The 21,045-nt window shown below is 39.1% G+C and overlaps 1 protein-coding gene across 1 annotated transcript in view; it reads right to left on the bottom strand.

The window, feature by feature from the left end:
* LOC137133180 (NALCN channel auxiliary factor 1) overlaps nucleotides 1-21,045 on the bottom strand; it is a 78,854-nt gene that overhangs the window by 5,916 nt on the left and 51,893 nt on the right. The window contains exon 2 of the mRNA XM_067516495.1: nucleotides 1,835-2,006. Within this exon, the coding sequence (XP_067372596.1) occupies nucleotides 1,835-2,006 (172 nt within the window). The remainder of the gene's footprint in view (nucleotides 1-1,834; nucleotides 2,007-21,045) is intronic.

Below are 21,045 nucleotides of genomic sequence, written 5' to 3'. Positions count from 1 at the left end.
AACAGCTAACGTCCTAGTATCTAGTATCTCCAATAACATAATGATGTCAAAATAAAACAAATTAACAAAATCATAAATTTTAAGTTCACACTTTTTAAAAATAATGGTAATAACACAAAGTACATATTCAAATTAGATGCAAAGTGCAAGAAATTCACCCAAATGTACTGCATCAACTCAAGGACTGAAATGACAAACAGTAGGCTGACACACTTTACACTGAGATTATGAACAAGGGGGAGTGGGGGTGGGGGGTGGGTGTTTTCACAGCCTGTCTGCATGCTAATGGGAGGAGTGAACTTTGGAGAAGAGTGTGCCCACTCAGCACAGTATGACTGTCAACATCTTAACTGTGACAAGAGAACCCTTGTAATTATTGCATGTTTCTGACATACTCTGCTTTTAGACTGACCCCATTTGCATAATTACTCACAAACATACACATACACATGCCCTATATGCAGAATTAACAGACCCACACTAACTGTACTGCACTGTACTATCTCTCTACGACATTGTAAGACTTTTGTACTACAGTATATAAACAGGCAGGGCAATGATGTTATGGCTGTATTGTACATTTATGCTACAACCTAAAATAGTAATATTTCCGATATTGTTTACTATAAAAAAAATATGAAAAGAACAAAGCTTCTAACAAGCAATGTCTTTACCGCTAAAGTCTGATATACTGTAGATTACTCCTCTGTGCCGCAGACCTCCATAACTGTACCCCAAACCATTAAAAGCACATCACTGAGGGCACCATGTTTCTTCATTCCAATAAACATGGGCATTTTCCCTTATTTTAAATCAACCACACATTTGTTATCCTGCTGCTGTCAGTAATAACTAGTGCAACAAGAGTGTGACAATCAGTTGAACACAACGTTTAGCTTGTCTGCTATTATCTGCTGTTTGCCATCTGTTAATCAGATTCTTTCAAGTTAGGAAAATCCTAACTAGCATGTGGTCAGTTTCGGTCTTTCCATGAGATTGTAATAAAACTATAGAATACTACCACCTTTATCCTTCGGTAAAAACTATCAATCCAAAAAGCAGGTGCAAGTAAGCAGCCCAAAAAATGTTCTTGTCATACTGACACAGACTGTAACCTGATGCTCAAAATAACCACTAGAGGGAAGCATCACAGTGTCATGTAAGTAAGTGCCTTTGTACTTTATTAAACATATTCTGACTAAATATGCTCACAAAGTCCTATTTTTAAGGAACTGGCAAGATAAAACATTCTGACCTAAAAAGGTTAAACATATGTTTAGGATTCAGACGTGTGTGTGCACTGGGGTGTGTACCTGGAGCTAGTAGAAATCCTAAATTCACTAACACTGGCCCACAGACCGTAAGAGTATGAGACTATTCAGACTTTCAGCACTATCACAGTGCTCTATTGTGCGGCTGATTCTTGGTAATTAGTAATTAGCAACAATTAGTTGGCAGACGGCTGATTAACAGAACCTCCTGTAACTGTAAAGGCACAAGCCGTGTGTCCATCACTGGTTGTGTGTGCTCATCATTGTATCACTGATAAAGATGCTACACTCCCCACATGCTGATAAGGTATTAGCTCATTATACAGTAAGTGCATGAGGCAGCTGAAGTTAGAGATGCTATTATAGTAGCTTTGAATCCCTGGATTAATGAAAGTAATACTCTTTTATCCTTTGAAAAGTCAACAAAGCACTGTGGCCCAGCTGTTCAGACCCTACTGGTTGCACTAGATTGCTGCATGTACTGTACTGATGCCAATCTGTAAAATGAGCGTAAACATAAACAGGGAAAAGGATGCATAAACTGTAAGCTGATTGTTGTGTACCTGTGCATATAAAACTGGGGCTTCCTCCGTGAATAAGATCATCATTGTCAGGCAGGATGAAGGGGCACCGCTGCTGCACCTCCATGCAGTACTGACCACAGGGGATTCGCTTGCTGCAGTGCATCTGGGTGGTCTGGAAGTACTGAGAACACAGCCAGGGCTTATAAACCATCTAGGTGGGAGACAGACAGATGAGGGCAGGGGAGAGAGAGTCAGGTGGAGAGAAGAGGTGGAAAGAGAGGATATCTATGTTACATGATATATTGATGTTAGTGAATGTTAGTGAGCGTTCAGATGAAGCATACGCTGTCCATGCACACTTCACGTGTTCGATAGCCACAGCTACTGCTTCACGCAGGACTGAACAGATCTCCTGGTGTTCATGATATTAATGTTTGAAGAATGTAGCTGTTGCTGGGCAGTCACTTGGTCCGTCAATATACTGTACAGTACAGTATTACTCAAGCTGCTTTTCAGAACAACTGAGTATTACTGTTTACTGAAGATTATTCTTTCCTGGTTTGTTGTGCAGTGGTTCTCAAATGGTAAAGTAATGACAATGTATTCACTATCAACACACAGAGTACAATAAATTCAATGTACCAATAAATTTTAATGCAATATGTCAGTTTACAGGCTATTTACACTCACCAAAACAAATCATGGCCTGAAAGGCTTCAGTTTCTCTACCAAGGAAAAACGTTAACAGTGTCACATGGTAAAACTCAACCAATCAAAATACAAAGCCAAAATACAAAAGGTTGGACTAAACAAACAATTATTTAGCAACAAAAACAACAGCCAGCAATATAGTACAGTACTGCTGAGCATTTTCTATTTGTGCTCAAGTAGAGTAAACTATTTACTTTTGGCTTTATTTTTCCTTTTTCATTTGATTAGGTGCAAGGCCAGCTAGCACGTGCTGTGAGCTAATCACCATGCCCCCGAACAGTGCAACAAACCATGAATGGTAGCAAGCTCTCATGTAAATACTGTCAATATGTTGGTTGGGCATGTGTGTGCACCATAATAAGAAGGAAAGTGCATGACAGAATGGATGTTTGGACCCCAAAATACTCCAAAGAAACACTAAATAGTACAAATGGGATGGATAGTAATCACACAGCATGGATGCACATCTCAAAATACAGAAAGAACAAAAGGGTAGAAAAATAATTGCTGCAAATAAAAAAACAAATGGAGGAGCATTTGACAACTGATTAGGTGAATTGGCAACAGGTAAGTAACATGACTGGGAATAAAAACAGGCATTTCAGAGAGGCAGAGCATCTCAAATGTAAAGATCGGCAGAGGTTCACCAATCTGTGACAAACTGCGCAAACATTGTGGAACAATTTCAGAAACATTTTCCTCAATATAAAATTGACTTTGAAGATGTCACCATCTACAGTATATAATATCATCAAAATATTCAAAGAATCAGAGGAATCTCTGTGCACATGAGACGAGGCTGAAGGTCAAAATTTGATGCGTGTAATCTTTGGGCCCTCGGGCAGCACTGCATTAAAAACAGGCAGGATTCTCTACTGGACATCACTGCACGGGCTCAGTGACACTTCACTGACAAATCACTGTATGTGAACACGGTTCGCTGTGCAATCCACAAATGTAATTTAACGCTGTATCATGCAAAGAAGAAGCCATATCTGAACACGATGCAGAAACGCTGTCCTGGCTATCTGTCGAAGCATCTCAGGGCATGACACTGAACCCCTAACAGCCCATTCCCATCCCCGGCTGTGCAGTGCTGGTCCAAGCCTGGTAGAAATTGGGGAGGTTTGTGTCAGGAAGTACATCTGGCATAAAAAATGTGCCAAATCAACATGTGGACAATGATCCACTGTGGCGGACCTGAACTCACAGGATAAGCCATTTTCCTTGGCATTGCTTTGGAATACCGTATGAAAGTGTATTTTTGGCTTTAGAAAAATATTCTATGATATCTGACTGAGGGAAAATTGGCCTTGGTTAAATATATAGCAACCATCTTAATGTTGACAAGTACATATTGTCTGATATTGAAATCTGTGCTCATAATCACCCCTTTAAGATGTTCTGTAGCATCTCAAGCACATTGTATCTGTACACTGTATGGCTTCAAAATAAGAATAAATACTGGGTTAAGATGTGTAAAGGGGTTTTTAAGACTTATGTTCGTTACTGAAAATGGGCACACAAAGATTCTGCAAACGTTCACAGATACAGTAAATTGCTGTGTGCTAATAATTATATTTCCAGCTGAAGATAAGGTTGGTTCCTGAGGACACCACACACACACACACACACACACACACACACACACACACACACAGACACACACACTGCTCAGTCCCCTAATCTGCTATCATGATGTAAATGGATGTCAGATGAACAGATGAAAATGAGGTTATGTGTCCTTATGTCACATCTTGTACACAAATTACTGTGTGCACATTTGTGCTTTTGTATAAATGAGTGTCCAAGGATGTGTGACAGGACACACATTTGCTTGTGCAACAAATTGTCTATTTCATGTCCCCCTGTTCTCAGTGTTTAGACTACTGCTCACCCTTTAAGTGTCAGCATGCTGCAATTTTGGTATTTATCAGACATTTACACTACTCAGGAGAATCTCTGATAATGACATTAAAGTCAAGGTCTGTGTTGTCATTTGTATCAAAGTTCAGACTTAAATATAAAACGCTGCTGAATATTCGGTTACAAAACCTAAGTGAAGAGATTTTCCTCTTTGTTTCGTGTTTCCTGACGCTAGAGTTTGAGTCACTGTGTTGTAATGCTTAAAGTTAATTTAAGGGTAAAAAAACTACATTCCGTTAGATCTTGGGGAAACGCAAAATGCGCCATTGGAACCAAAAAAAAAAAAAAAAAAGGCAAGGGCACCCAGTTGGGAAAACATCTGTCTGAAACTCAACAGATGTGCAGGAACTACTGCTTTTTTTGGCGCTTTTCCTCACAGTTGTATCCCTTACATTCAGTGGCAGTAAGTGAAGGCCAGTCGAACTGCTGCTGCTGATCTCCACTGCCAACCATCAGTATACTGTAAACCCATGACTAGTAGTTTATCACCCTGCTGTTAGATGTAACACAGAGAGAGGAGAGAGCAAGTGAAAGAGATAGGGGAGAAGCTTCCCCACTAAAATACTAGTAGGATGAACTCTTTATCTGGTGTGTTAACCCTGTTGGGAGGGAGTAAAATATTGCCTTCCTTCTTAATCGTAGGCTCAGTGAGTTAGATGTCAGCCAGCTGGCTCTCAAATTCTCATTCTCCTTGCTCTGCTTTTTACATCTCTCATTTACTTTTGTTGACTTACTGTAATTCTTTGTCCCATTTCACATTAAGGGTCCCAGTGGAGGCCTCATGCCGTCATATGACTAGAAAGCTCTCAGTGTAAACTTTCACACACTAACACACACAAATCCAGTTAAATCTACAGTGAAGTCAAGGTGGCGCATGAAATAATAGTTGGGGGTGTTGGTTTTCTTAATTTATTACTATAGGTGTTGATGTAGGGACAGCAAACTAAAATGAACAACAGTGTATGATGTGAACTCTACAGTTCTTTTAGTTTATCTATGACTTTTAAGCCACATTCAATAAAACTAAGCAATTCATGTAGATGTTTGAGAAAACAAACAAGAATATAATATATATTGTTTATGTTCTATGCAATTCATTGCATTCTGTTTGTATTTACGTTTTACACATCCTCCCAACTTTTTTAGGAGTTGGAGTTGCAAAAAAAAAGGATGGAATTCTGCCTTTTGAATTTCTTTTTATTGTGAAAGGCTGTAGAATGTGAAGAGATTCATTTAGAGAAGCTTGATAATATTCAAATTGCCAACGGAAAGGTGAAACATCATTACCCAGATGAAGTGGATTAGAGGTGTGTAATGTACCTCAGTTTATAAACACAACAGGTAAACATGAGGAGGATTTTGAATTTCTATTAACAACAAGTAGCATCAGCAGGAACAAATCTGAATCATAATCAAAAAACAAAAGAAAATATTCTTCCCACCAGGTATAAAATGTCCTCAATTTAATCGTTTATTTTATATTTTGGTATTTCATGCACAGTGGTTATTAATTTTTAGGCAGACAGATCTGTGAATTCTCCTGTCCACTGCTACAGAGAAGGACACCGAACCCAAATATTACTTACTGTAAAGACAAGATCATATAAAAGAATGAATGTACAGTATGTGATGTATTCATGCAATGTTTTAAGAGAAAGCCAATTTAGAAGCTTCAGCTGGTAGTGGACTTACATCCATTCTTGAGCTATAAAATCATTTTTATAATTGAAAATATAATGCCATAAGATTTCGTTAAACCCCACTCACATCCTTGCTCACTATTGGTTTTTCTTTCCTGTTGGTGATCTGCAGAGTTGAGACTCAGCTGTCTGTGGGATTGGATTATTTCATTACGATTAGGCTGTTAAGGTTGTAATTGATGGAGGGCCTTACCCTGCCCTGCTGTATTGGTTTTAAGTGGCCCCGGATGGCCCTGCCTTGTCAGTGCTTCATCTTTAATGCTTTATCTGGAGTTGTGGCTGTGGCTAAACTGCTGACAGGGGCCAGATCACTGCAACTCTACAAAATGAAGTACAGTACACACATGTAAAAACACACGCAGAGTCTCATGAGCCACCTCTTGAACTAACTAACACTGTCATTCACTGTCATCCTCTTTTATCTTATTTTCTGCTCTCTTTCTTTAAAAGATCTTCAGTTTAAAGAGACAGCCAGCACGAGTGTACAGCCTGGTACAGTATTTGCACTTTTAAATTGTGTCAATTGAGTAGAACAACAGCTTATGTATACAATAACTTATGTATTAATGGGCTTCTACGTACTATATAATATCAACTGAAGAAAATTTTAATTTCCCACTTACTGTCCACATAAGCAAAGATTATCATTCATGTATGGGATGAAGTGAGCAGTCCATTCAAGCAATGACTCTAAGGCAGGCTAAGATGTAAAAGGTTATAAACATGTAGAGGATGTTCAGCCCGTACAGTATGTTACTATCTCCTTAATTCCTGTTGCTGCTACTGCACCAGCAGCAGCAATGTCCCATGGGAGTTCCACTACAAGATGTGGTTAAAGGGGCAAATTGTAAAGATAATTTATCCTTTCGGATAAGCCGAAAGGACAAAATAACAACAACAAACAACAGACAAAGGAGTGTACATGGCTAAACATGTCAGAATGTCAATGAATGCAATAAGGTGCAAACTCAAACACGAATGAAAAACAAACCACTGGTCTCTGCAAGGAAAGTGCATGTGCAATCAATTCAGTATCTTTAGAGAACAAACTGAGGCAGATAACATTTCCTTGTGTGTTCTGTACAGTGATTAAATGCATGTGTGCATATTGACTAGCCTGGGGCCAACGTCTGACACTCGGTGTCTGCATCGCTTACATGGAGAGTAAGTGTAACTAATGATCTAAACAACTAGGAAGCCATGGTGGTTAGAGGACCCAGTGGGAATTTAATAGTAAAATAGAAGAAGGAGGCAGGCTGCCAGCAGACTCACACCACAATACAATACACCGATTTAAACTGAATTAAGCAGAAAGCACTCATGCAACCTTCTGAGAGGCACCTATTAAATTACATTCATGTTACATTTGAATGACTGTGAGTACACATATGACCTGGCTCCTCAATAAGAACCAATTGGCTGTTTGTGGTGATAACACAAACAAAAACATTTGCGCATACAGCTAACAAGAAAGCGCATGTACACACGCACACACACACACACACATACACACTTGATCACCAAGATCATATTTTAAGAAGGAACTGATCATTTGGCAAACAAAAGCCACGCTAATGTATTAACTACACAGCAAAGAACATGCAGTGTTAAAATGTGTGAGGTTATTAAAAGCGAAACACACACAGCCAAACCAATAGAGAGGGATGTGTTAAACAAAATCACCTCAGATGAAAGATGAAAATAATTAACTTCTTCGTCACTTTTTACAACTGTGACCTTTTGACTCCGGTATGGCTTCATAAGTTTAAAAACTATGAAGTGGACCCTTAAATGAATGTATTTTTGTAGCTCAAACATTTCTGTTAACACAACACTGCTTTTCCTATTGTCCACCTTCCTCCTCTTATAAGGCCTTTAACCTTTTATCACTGATGTTTGAACAACGGCTTTAACCAGATTCTAGAATGTCCCACTGTAGCAAAAGAACATATGTAGCTTTTTCTGACAATGTGTTTTTTTTTGTGGAGGGGACAGCAGGGAATTGGTCAAAGAGTCATTTTTTTGTCTTTCTGACCACACACAGTACAAGGTTAACCAGACTGGTGCGCTGACATGCCATGAGTGTGGTATGATTTTTAGTGAAAAAGAAAAAATCCAAGCGTTATGTGTGCTGAATCACAAAATAACAGCAGTACAGGGTTACATGAAATATGTATGATTGAAGGGTACGGTCATGGCAGTGTGTGAATTAATAATGAAAGAATGAATTTTCTCCATGCAGGCGGTTTCACTGACTCTAAGGCTGTGTCAGATGGAGTTCTGCGCTGCCTCTGAGCATGTGACATGGTTGATTTTACAGTCTCCTGTCAGGATGTTATTCTGTCTGGATCACATCATAGTTATGACCAAGCTTCGATTACATACACAGACATGAGCATGAACTCAGTGAGAAAAATACTGTCTTTTTTATCTTTCTTTTACGGTAAATCTGTTGAGTTTATAAATCTATTGGAATAAACCAGTTCTTATTGTGATATTGTTCCTTTCTTTGAAACTGCTGACCGAACACCTAGAACAGAAGTCAAATACTTGTTTCATATTTGTACGACATTCCCAGAGACTAGAAACATTATTTTGATTTTTAAGTAGTGACGGTGTCCCAGTGTGAGATCTACGAGCTAAGAGGGACCGTGCAAACCAGGTCAGCAGGAGAAATTAGTGTGGAAGCAGAAGTCCAGAAGCTACAAAGGTTTTTTGTACTTACTGTAAATTCTCAACAAGCAATTTTTATTCAAGGAAATGGGGGACATCTTTGATTCCTGTGTCGTGGTTTTATAAGTTATACTATCCATGTTTATCTTCATGGGTCTGTTCACTGGGGCAGCTGTCAATCAGTGGAACTAGCGGGCCAATCCACAACTCCTACGGCCCAAATTGCGAAGAGGCAAGACACTGAACCTGAAGTTGCTCACAAGTGGGTCAGACCAGCGCCATGCATGGTGGCTCCATCATCAGCAGGTCGTATGTGTTTGTGTGTGAGTGATTGAATGAGAAGCAACATTGTAAGGTGCATTACGAACGGATGCAGAACTGGTAGAAAAATCTATATAAGTGGCGACCATTTCTCACCAGGTATTGGCTTTTTTCTTTACTTACCGATTAAACTCCATCAGCTATGGGTTTAGGTTTGTGTATTGCTTCCACTAAGGATATTCTTCCACTCACTGCACTGATTGCTGCTTTTACTGAATAACATCATTTTAAATAAAAAATTACGGCTGTTGGTTTTAACTGGCTATTTCAATGGTGGTTGCTAAAAGTAAAATTGTGTCCAAACTAAAGACAACAGATGGCAAAGCCTTCTCAGACAATACCTGTCCTCTGAAGTGTAGAGTAGACTCTCCTTGCTAGCAGAGAAGATTACAGCCTTGCTCACAATCTGTGAGGTTGTACTTTGGCACAATACCTTATACTAAAGGTGTCAAACAAAGTTGGTGTGCTTTCATACTGATGTATAGGAGGTTTAATGTTTAACATGTTCATTATCATAGTTTAAAGCATAACCATAGCAACATCTGGGAATTAGCAATTAATCCAAACTACAAATGAGGCTGATCGAAATGCCATTAGCGCTGCAGGTATTGTTTCTGAAAACTTGCAGTACTCGTGACACTAATAGTCCAGGCTGCTATCTTGTGAATACACATTAATAGAAATGCCTGGATGCTGCGCTACTGTATCCTGGAATGTTTCATCGACAGTTCACAGCTGTACTACATGCTGTTTCTACCTACTGTGCTGTAGGCAGACACCTGCATTTTCAAACTGTGAGGATAAGAAAAATATCCCTCTCTGAGAATATAGAGAACAGAGAGACAGTGGAATGACAATGAGGAATTACGGACATAAAAATGGAGATGGATCAAAATGGGAAAAGGCATTTTCTACTGGGAGTGCACCCATATGCACAAAACATTTGCCCTGAAACTCATTTGTTGATTAATCAAAGTTATGTGGATGTAATTCATCTGCACTGTCATGCTGACACGTACTCTGATAATTAATTTGACAAAGATAATTATGAGAAAGATGAACCTACTGTGAGAGAGATTAATCAACACCCACTGCAGTCTTGCTGCTGTTAGCACTACCAGGCCATGCTTGTATGTATGTGTGTGCATATACCTGTGAATTTCAGTCATCATGTCTCTTTGTCTTTATAGGGTCCAGTCCCAGCCACACAAAACTCTGCTGCTGGGATTAGCTACTCTAAAAATGTAGCTAATCCCAGCAGTGGATTACTGGTAATGGCAATAGTAACTGCTCACTATCAAAGCAAAAACCCTTTTTCCTTAGGACACTACTACGTCTCCTGCTGCTATTCATGCACCCCCCTCCCCAACTCTCACCCCACCTCACCTTCACATCACCCCCTGTCTCCCTCTGCAGCTCACACTGCAGCAGCTGGATGAAAAATGGTCTGGAAGAGCTGGTGCAAGATTGCCAACAGAGACATAACAGATACACACATTCACCTTCAGACACACACCATGCTTGTTCTCTCTCTCGCTCTTGCCTGTGCTATTTCTCTAGTGTGCTCTCTTTCTGTCTCCTTTACAGGTAAATGTAGCACATACCCACATGCACGTGCATGTAGAACAAGTGTGACTGTGAAAAAGAGTTAGAGTCCGACAAAGAGGAACCAAGTGGTGTTAGCAGGTCTTTACATTATTAATAATGTACAGTTGGTGGCAGCTTGTTATTAGAGGGTTTTCTTCCCATGGGTGCCGCTGACCTACCCATGTTAGCTTTATTAGGCACTCTGGATCCTCTTAAAGGAGGGTCCCTAGAAACTTAGCCCATGTTTTAAATTGCTCTCTTCATTTTTCCACTGAATACAGTTTTATTGTAAAGGCCAAATCAAAATTGTGTTTCTGGCAGGGTTAGAATCTACAGTTCAATGATGTTAAATCTACACTGCATTTAACTTGATAAATATACAGACAAATTGGTGCAAGGACATGCACAAACCTTTCCTTTAACAACTCCCTCTGATGTTTTCATATTCATATATTCATAAAAAGAAAATTATTCCATCCATGTGTACTGTATATGTCACAAAGATTAATGTAGGGGAGAAGCCTTGGGGAGAAGAGTGTCGTTGAAATAGATTTTTCTATTTGGATGACGGTTCAGGTGGGGGAACCAAAGCATTCTATAAAGCAAAATGTTAATAATTTCAAGCCAATGTAAGGTCCATGGAAAGCAAAAAAGAACAAGATAGAGCAATGACTAAAGAAAAAGTCAAGCTAATTGAACGTCTGGAAGTTGGACTTTTCTCTGAAACGCTGTAAAAATGGTGTAGACCAAGTCTATTTAGTGGTTCAGAGGAAATAAAATGTCTCACCTTATCTAAAAATGAACATATCTACTCCTGCTCCCACTGGACCTACAAAACACACGTAAAGAAGGAGAACACGCTGCCTGCTCTGCCAATCCTGTCTCCTAGATAATCATGTACATCAAATTTGTTACAGCAAATTTGTTTTGAAGAAACTCAACTCCTGCACCATTTGATTTCCTATGTGCATATTTGCCACTAAACACATCAGTAAGAGGTTCATTGACAACATATTGTTTTCTGACAAATCTTTTTCGTGGTTATGTTTAGGCACTCTGCATGTGGTTGGGGAAACAATCATGGTTTCGACAAAACATGATAGTATATATTTAACCAGACACAATATATTTTCAACATTAACCAACATGCTTTTGTTGCCTAAACCTGATTCATACACAGAAGTCCAGATGGAAACTCCAAGTCACAGTTTCAAACATCCCTAAGCAGACATCACACGTCCTCACTTCCTCGTAGAGTATTTACAGTAACTGCTCACCGGTGTCCTAGTTATGTTCCCTTTGTTTCTGTCAGACAATCCTTCACAATGACATCTTTCTGTATGCATGCAAGTTTTTAAATCTGCAATATAACAGATTTTTTTTTAAACTGCAAAACCACAAGCAAGGTATGAACACATGAAAAAGAACAAACAGCAAAATGTGTTTATTTGCACATCCAGTACTTATGGAAGGACAGTATATTTCATTCTAAGGTAGTTTTTTTTTTTCAGTGAGTCTGCACAGGTGACTATTACTTTCTGCTGTGGGACTCAGGACAGAGGATGTCATTGCAGATCAAATTGTAAATCCTATTGAAGCAAAGTTCACCTTCGACATTAAGTTTGTTTTTGTTGAGTTGATTTGATTTTACAATATTGATAGATTTGTTGTTCTGATGTGAAGCACCTTGAATTGGCATTGTGTATGACAAGTGGACCACGTACAGTGTGATCAAGCATGAGGTTGGACTAAAAACTATACTCTTATTACTTGAGCCAATGCTCTCAAAACAGGCATAAGCACAGCCAACGTGGCTTAAAACACATAGTAATTTAGGGTGCCCAGAGGACAAGTTAGAGATGATAAATAAAAATCCTTTAAGTAATTACTACTAAACTGTAGTATGTTAGAAACTGGAGTGAGCAAACATATGATGCGGAATTATCACAAATAAAATTGGACTAAAGGGGAAAAAACAAACATATTATTGAAAAAGTAAAAATGAGGTCAGTAAAATGCCTGCACAAGATAAGGAAACTGTGGCGAAGAGAGGACACGCAACATCTGTGAGCATAACAACTTGAATCTATAGCATGTGACTTCTGACACAGACTCTTTAAGCAGCCTGACAAGAGTGTAGAGATATTCTCTTATAAAAGTGTTTGAGCAATACTCTCCCTACTAACCAATCAAAGAAGGTCAAACCCTGTTCGTCACACGTTGACACTAAAAGGCTACTTTGTATGTATCTATGAGATGCCTCTGAAACTCTGGGTGGATTGATTTTAAGTCTTATGCTACACCTAGCTTGCAACCCAGAAGTTACAGCTTTAACTGTTTGGTGTCTATTTTCAATATCAGAGATGCCTTGTTGAGGTTTGAAGGTAAACAATACGATTTGCTATGTGAGTTATGGCAAATATGAAATTATATGCTGTATACAGAACTCTACAGCCACATGGGGCACACATTCACAAATAATTCCTATTCACCGTGTGTTTAGCTTTGAGGTCTACAGCAAACATGTTTTCTTTAATATGTATATAGTTACTGTTACAGTTACTATTAATATTGCTATAAAAGAAATATTCAGATAATACATATGGCCCTATTCCCCAGGCCCTAGGGGAAAACTATACATATTTAAAACGTTTATATTATAATCTGGTTCCAAATTATAAATAAGTTAATAAATGGTTCTACATTTTTAAAACATATTAGTCAATATGACTATAGAGGGGCGGCTATAGCTCAGTTGGTAAAGGCAGTTGCTTACGGACCACAGGGTGAGTGGTTCGATCCCCGGCCCTGGCTGTATGTCGAAGTGTCCCTGGGCAAGACCCTGAACCCCTAACAGCCCATTCCCCCTTCCCCAGCGATGCAGTGCCGGTCCAAGCCCGGTAGAAATTGGGGAGGGTTGCGTCAGGAAGGGCATCCGGCGTAAAAACTGTGCCAAATCAACATGCGGACAATGATCCGCTGTGGCGACCCCGAACCCACGGGATAAAGCCGAAAGGAGAGTAGTAGTAGTCAATATGACTATAGAAGTGGAAAATAGAGTATTGCATGTGATGTCCTAGAACAGGGTATAATGTGATGAATAATGTGCAGTGGGTGTGAAATTTACTTTGACATACTGTAAATGAAAATGGGGTGGTGTCAGTATGAAGCCGGGAACATGTGAGATACTAACCTTACTGTGCACACAAGTACATGCAAACACACACACGTATGCACGTGCCCAACCTCTGAGTACACTTAGAAAACCATCACTCTCTGTAATTATCAGATGAGAAACCACCAGAGGTGAGGAGATATGTATAATGAAGGTCTTGTATGGGCTGGTCCAGCCTCAGTCAGGTGTAAATTCAAGACTGCTGAAGTACATGACACAGAAACGCAGGAACACACACAGGCCAGGACCAATAACAAGAGATTTGACTCTGATTTAAACCTTATCATGCCCGAGGCTCACACAGATCCAAGCCTCTTGGCTGTAAATAACCAATTTATTTGATCATCGTGTAAAAATAAATGAATGTTCAACAGCATTGTATTATTTTCTGTTTTTGTAAATGAATACTGCTCACTGTTTGTGTTTGTTGAGTAGAGGTGTCAATGGTCATTTTTAATATTCTGACTGATGATGGCTATACAATACAGACTGAACTACAATTTCTGCAGATCCCACTTTATATACTGAAATATACCTAAATATCAAAGGAAATGTGCACAGAACAAATGCTACTACTGAACTAATGACTAATGTGAGTTAGTAGATGACATTCCGCAAACAAGTAGAATTTCAAAATTCCTACTGTCTGAAATTTGAAACTCCAGACAGCCTGCTTTCTTTATTAACATTATTCTACTAAAAGCTTCAAATTATCATAGTGGAAGTAATTCCAGTAATTCCATTCTTGGCAAAATATAATCAATTAAACACTTAATTACAGAACTTGCAAATTAATAAAATAAATTAATGTCACCATAAAACCTGTAGAATCAAATTAAATGCAATCATATCAAAGGTGAAGTGTTAGAACCAATTACCAAAATTACATAATTTAAGTGGGAAAACTAAATTGTAAACAAATAATATTCAGATTAAGATGGAATTTATTTATCTCTTCAAACAAGTGAATATGATGCAATTTGTTTAAACTCACTTGGCTTAATTTGATGCCACTTTTAACAACATGTCGCTTGATTCAGTATCAGTATCAGTGCACTTGAATCTATCTGTCATTTCACAACATCTACAGTATTTGATTGGGGCAGAAATGGGGACAACAGGTTTCAATAAATCCTTTAACTGAAAAAACTGTGTTTTCCAGCTATTCTGAAAAATAGGTTTCCTGCTTCCCTCATACTTCTCTGTGTTGTCCTCTGTTATTGTATGTACAAGGTGTAACACTACAGGAAGGGCCTATCTGAGCTCATCTTAAAGCTTCATCACAAATCACTGGCAGTTAATCGCAGTCAAAAAAGCCAAATAAATTATATGCATGATTAGAACTGCCAGCGCACAGACACATTGACATTTTGTACTGACAAGTTAAACTACACAAGATCCAACATTTAAGAGTAAAATTGGGATATGCTTTTAAGAATGTTCAATGAGTTAAACGGACTTTTTGAGGAAAAAACATGAGAAGCAGTTCATTATTTAAAGGTGAGTAATTTTTAATGTCTTAATGAATGACTGGAGGGGCCCATTAACACATGATTTATCAGATCTAATATGTCCGTAGCTTACAGAACAGACATGTGACTGAAATATGATGGTGGGGGAGTTGTGTTAGATAATGTGCAGTCTCTAATGGTGGTCATCACAAAGCTTAAATTGACCATGTATGCACCATCTCATTTCAAAGCTATTAAGTCTAGCTTCACTTGAGATTTTGAGGTACTATGGTGCACAGTATACATGCACAGTATATGTGCATTACAGTGGTTAATGCTTAAACTAATGCTGTTTAGCCCTTTTATGCTGACATATCAAGGTAAAGACAAGTCCTGGCACAGTTTGGTTTCTGGTGACTTTAAATTGTTTAGGTGTGAATGTGAGCATGCTTGTCTGTGTTTTTGTGTGGTTCTGTGATGGACCAACAATCTGTTACGGATATACCCTGCATCCCCATGACCCTACCAGGATAAGCAATATATGGTGAAATGTGGATGGAGATGCAGGATGGGTGCATACATGTGTCTGATTTTGTGCACACAGAAATATACATCTTGTATTCTGAACCACCAGTCCTCTAATAATATACAGCTGAAACATTTGGCAAGTTTGCAAATGCTTTCCAGAGAGAGGCTAGAAAAATAATGTATCACCGATCTAGGGGGACCTTTTCTGATCAAAGGTAAAGTGTGACCCTGCCATGATGAAACACACATTTGGGAAGAAGCTCTTCTAACCAAGATTTTGCCATTTTCTGAAAAAGATTTCAGCAAACACAAATTCCGAGTGCATTATGAGTTTGAGTTTTATGGGCTATACAAAAAAGGCAAGACATGGCAATTTAACCCAACTGTCTCTCCATCTTTTCATGGTTTCTCTGAGGTTGTCTCTTATCACACATGTGAACGGGAAAGTGGGCCAGGATTGGCCAGTGTTTGAAATGCAGGACAAAATTAGAAATGAATGGCAGAATCCGGTGGGGTCGCACCGTCTAGGACACCGCTGCTTTTGCTGCTCTCGGTTAGACTGAAAACTGCAGGCTGGAAGCCTGAGTCTGATATATTCAACGAGGCCACATTCTGCCCCTGTGCTTCTATCTGTCAGAGAATTAAAGCGAGTGGAAATGGGGAGATGCAAACATTACAAGAGGAGGAAAGAAAGACTGAAGATAAATTGGTCAGCCCTCCCCCCACCTCTCCTCCCCCTCTGCCGCTCTCTCAGGACTGCTGTGCGAGACTGCAGATAGATTCTGATGTTCTCATTTATGTCTTAATGATTGGGTTAGTATGCAGCTTATGCTCTGCAATGCTGCGCACACAGGCACACAAGCATAGATGGGCACTCATACAAATATACTACAAGATTAAAGGATTAACAAAAAGATCTAATGCATGCAGTGGCAGATACTGTACAGAGATTCTTTAAATGTTACAGCAGCCAGAGATTACACTTTGTTCTTTAAAGCACACTTGGTGTACTTTTAATAAATTAGATCACATATCAGTTGATATTTTTAGTATAATATTTTGAAATGTATCCTAACCACAGGAAAACTACAATGCTCGCATGTACAAATGACCTTATGCACTCACATGAGAAGGAGGGAATGTGGAATGATAGACGGAGGCAGAAGAAGGCGACACTTGTAACATTACATGTCATACCATGGGTGGTTAATGCTTGAAATTTCAAGATGAGCATCCTCATAGTAAACAGCCGTATCATTTAAAAATTTCATTGAGGCCAATTACTAGCTTATTTACTTACTAATCTGATTGCTGCTGCCAGAGCAATGGGAGCTTGTGCAAGCAGAGGAAAGCAGCACAGATCAGCCCCCACACTGCATGGAAAAGCATCTAGTTTGCACTGAAGTATGATAGCTTGCGGAAGATTATCCTGATTGAGGTAACCATCCGAGATCCTAGAAAAGGTGCGTAGTGTTGAGCATCCACTCCCAGCATAAAAATCTCAACATTAGATAATGCTCTAATCTTCTGATATTTAGCTGTATTTACATGTTCTCTTCCTTCCACTTAATGCAGAGCTCCAGTGTCTGATGCAGACATACGCCCCCAAAACATCAGCAAGCTTCTAAAATCCTCTAAAATCACAGTTTTTCTCACCACAAATACCTGTACTAAAGATGTCCAAGTACTGTCATTCAACTTCAGTCTCATCAGACCACATAATCTTTTCCTTAGAATAAATGTGCTGCCTTATGTCTAGAGCAATGGATTCCAGTGTGCTTTTTTTTCCTGAACACTTCAGACTAAGATTTACTGTGGAGATGTAGATTCTTATTCCAGTTGCCTCTAAGGATCTAGTCAGGTCACCTGCTGTCTATTTTGGATTCTTAAATAGCCCTCAGGCAAGATTCCTTTCTACGTGTGTCCACATTTCTTTTATTTCTGGATTATGTCTTCACTTTTATCTTCTTACTGGTATCCCTAAACACTTTGAAATCTTACAAAATGAATATATAAATATTTCATTTTGAGGTCTTCTAAAAGCTGTTTTCCTAATCCAACTGTTTCTGTTGCTCTCAGCAAAATGCTTGAGACTGTCCCTGGAGATCTACTTACTTGCAAATTTTAAGTGCAAGTCCAGTTTAACACACCCGGTGCCACTCATCAGGCATTTCAGTAAGAGTTTTTTAAAGAATGTACGCCTGATTTTGCATATTCAAGTTATTTGTCATAGGATTTATCAAGGTTTTTTGCAGTGATACAATTTTCATTATTTATTTTTATACACTCCTTGACCACTTTTATTACCTCTGATGTTGAACATTTGTACACGTTTAAACATTTGTACTAGCTGAAAGTACATTAAATATTATGTTGATGAAACCAAACCTTCTTTGTTGTACATACTTTGCCATTTCAAGGTGAGGGGATGCAAACTTTTTGCACTCAACTCTAAGAGGTACAGAAGCAAAAATCATGTTATTTTCCAAAAACAAATTCTAACATTAGCATAAAACAAGACTGTTGATTCACTGCTTCCACACCTCAGCAGGAAAATTACAAAATGAAAAACTAAACCTGACAGATGCCCTGACTTTACTCTAGCTGCTGTATCTACTAGAAAATATATTTGAGGCGTATCCTACATGTACTAAAATATATGTATGTACTCAATATATGTTTCTTAGGAAAATTTGAACTTCTAAACTAAGTAGTGACACGTCTATTAATCTAAGCTACCCTGTACATCTCATTGCAACAGGCCGTGCAGCAAAGTAGTTGCACCTCATTCCCTGCTTGCATATTACAACCATCTTGTTTGCCGTCTCATAGCTTTATTCACTGTGGTGTTCACATGTAACACAACACATCTGTCACAATGTCATTGCTGTCTGTCACTAAAAAAAGCAAATAATCAGTAAGGGCAGCAAAGGTAGCTGTTTGAAAGTTGTGCTCTTCTTCACTTGCAATATTTATCCGAGCAGGACCATGGCTGTAATTTCATGGGCTGTGATAACAAAATGGACCATCTAATAGCATCACAGAAGAGAGCCAGCCTCAGGGCCTGGCTCTGGGAGTTGAAATATGAGAGGATGAGAGGTGAGCACAAGTGAGGAGAGCCGTTTAGGGGCAGCAGCAGTTTCCCATAATAGTAACACTGTAATATCTGTAAAGCCCGTGATCAGTATGTTGTGTGTTTAGCACAGGTGTTTTACATAAATGGAGTTGGTTGAGCATATATGCTTGTCCCTTGGTCAGGCTCTTCATAGTTGAGAGTTATTTTACTCTGCTGCCTCCACTGTGAGGAGGAAGAACACAGGAACCCGTGGTGCACACTACTTCACTTCTTAACATGCGCTTCATGTAAAAGATTTGAATACTGCACTACATTACACACAGCCTTGTGGTGTATACGTATCCTCTACAGCACTAATCACTGTCATCCACTCATAGCAGGGCTGCTTAATGAGACACATTCTCATCAACTGTCTGCTGTGATGGAAGTACAACACTCCTTTTTGTGCACAGCAATAATAGATAACCCATATCCTGCATCAATAATTGATAGACTATATCTCTCTGCAGTTCAAGGTCTGCTCAGCTCGACATTAGGGCTCAGGGCCCTTTCACATAAATCTTCCTACAATAGAAGGTTAGTGCCGAGCTGTAAGATCACAAGTAACTGGAAGTCTCATTACCATAATCATTTCAGAATTAACTGTGCTGGCGATGTACTGTCAACAAATCCCATAAAAAAGTCACCAATCCTTTGGTCCATCTCCAATTGCTTTCTGACTTATTGTGTCACTCTCAGCCCATTCGTTTGTATTGAAGTAAATATGGGTCTGAAAGGTCATTTTTCAGAAGAAAAAGCCTTGTGGTTTCCAACAAATGTTACCTACCCTGAAAAAATAGTGCATTTGTTAGCATAAAGGAGTATTTGAGTATTTGCACTTGTATTTGAGCATTTAAAACACTAGATTATGCATGTTGATGGACACGTTGTTGAACATAACATCCAGTGTATTCATCCCAGAGTATTCACTGTCCCAAATGACTGTTGTCCACAGTGTCCTCCTACACAAGAAGAGAACATCCTCTCCTGTGTGTTTGACACCTCCCCTTTCTCCTCCACACATTACGCACAAATAGTGTACAGTATGTACACAGGCACACAGAATACAGACAGTAGGCAGGGTCAGCACATCAGCACTAGAACAGGACGTTTGATGATTCGTGTTGGGGAACACAGGGACTCCTGCACTGCTGTGAGCTCTTTGTTTTCTGAGTGGTGTTTCCTTTATGTGGGAAGTTACTGTGGTCTGAGGACAGCCTCTGTCTCCTGCATCCCATTAAGCAGGGAAATGATGCTTAGCACGACAACACAATTAACTGGTAACAAAGGTAGGGAGTTCCTTTCTACCACACGGGTATCATTTTGAATGGATCCAATCACAGCACAGTGTTGCTCCTGCCAGGCTACGACTTTGAACAATCTGCTGAAAAACACACATTTATCAGCCATCCTCATCTAAACTATTTTCTCAAACCAGCTTGCAGAGTGGGAAGCAGTCTGAGGACTACATAAAATTGAATTGAATTTATGAAACCAATCCAAAAGACTCCTGGAAGCAATACTTTATTGAATGTGTCATATAAATATGATACACTGCAGACAGGAGATTTAAAGTTTAAGAATCGCTGTCACCTGCATTTCAACCCTGTGTTGTGAAGGTATAATACTGTTTAAAGTTTCACAATTTCTGTTCGATGATCTGTTTCTCATACCTGGTGATTAGTTCATAACCACTGTGGATATTCATATTTTAGTCAGCCCACATAGAATAGATTTTATGTGAGAGTAGATAATGTACAGCAACAATGTTTGACATCTAGGGTCTGACCTTACTGCTGCCCACATGGGAACATCTCAGCATTGAAATGTGGACTTAGGAACTTAGGAACGTAGATGTAGACCACATCTACATTAGGATGGGTAAATCTGTAACCGCACCTTTTCCTGTGAGTTTTTGCTCTGCATCAAAACTGAAATATAATGTATACTATAATGCTTTTCTAAAGTGGGCTCTAGATGGAAAAAGAAATGTAGTTTTCTTTTTTAATGATACTGTTTTCTGCTTTTCTGTGACAAAGCCATAACACCTGTTCTTCTTTGCT

Source organism: Channa argus, chromosome 9, assembly GCF_033026475.1.
Source record: "Channa argus isolate prfri chromosome 9, Channa argus male v1.0, whole genome shotgun sequence".
NCBI lineage: Eukaryota > Metazoa > Chordata > Actinopteri > Anabantiformes > Channidae > Channa > Channa argus.
This window is presented reverse-complemented; position numbering and strand designations above follow the sequence as displayed.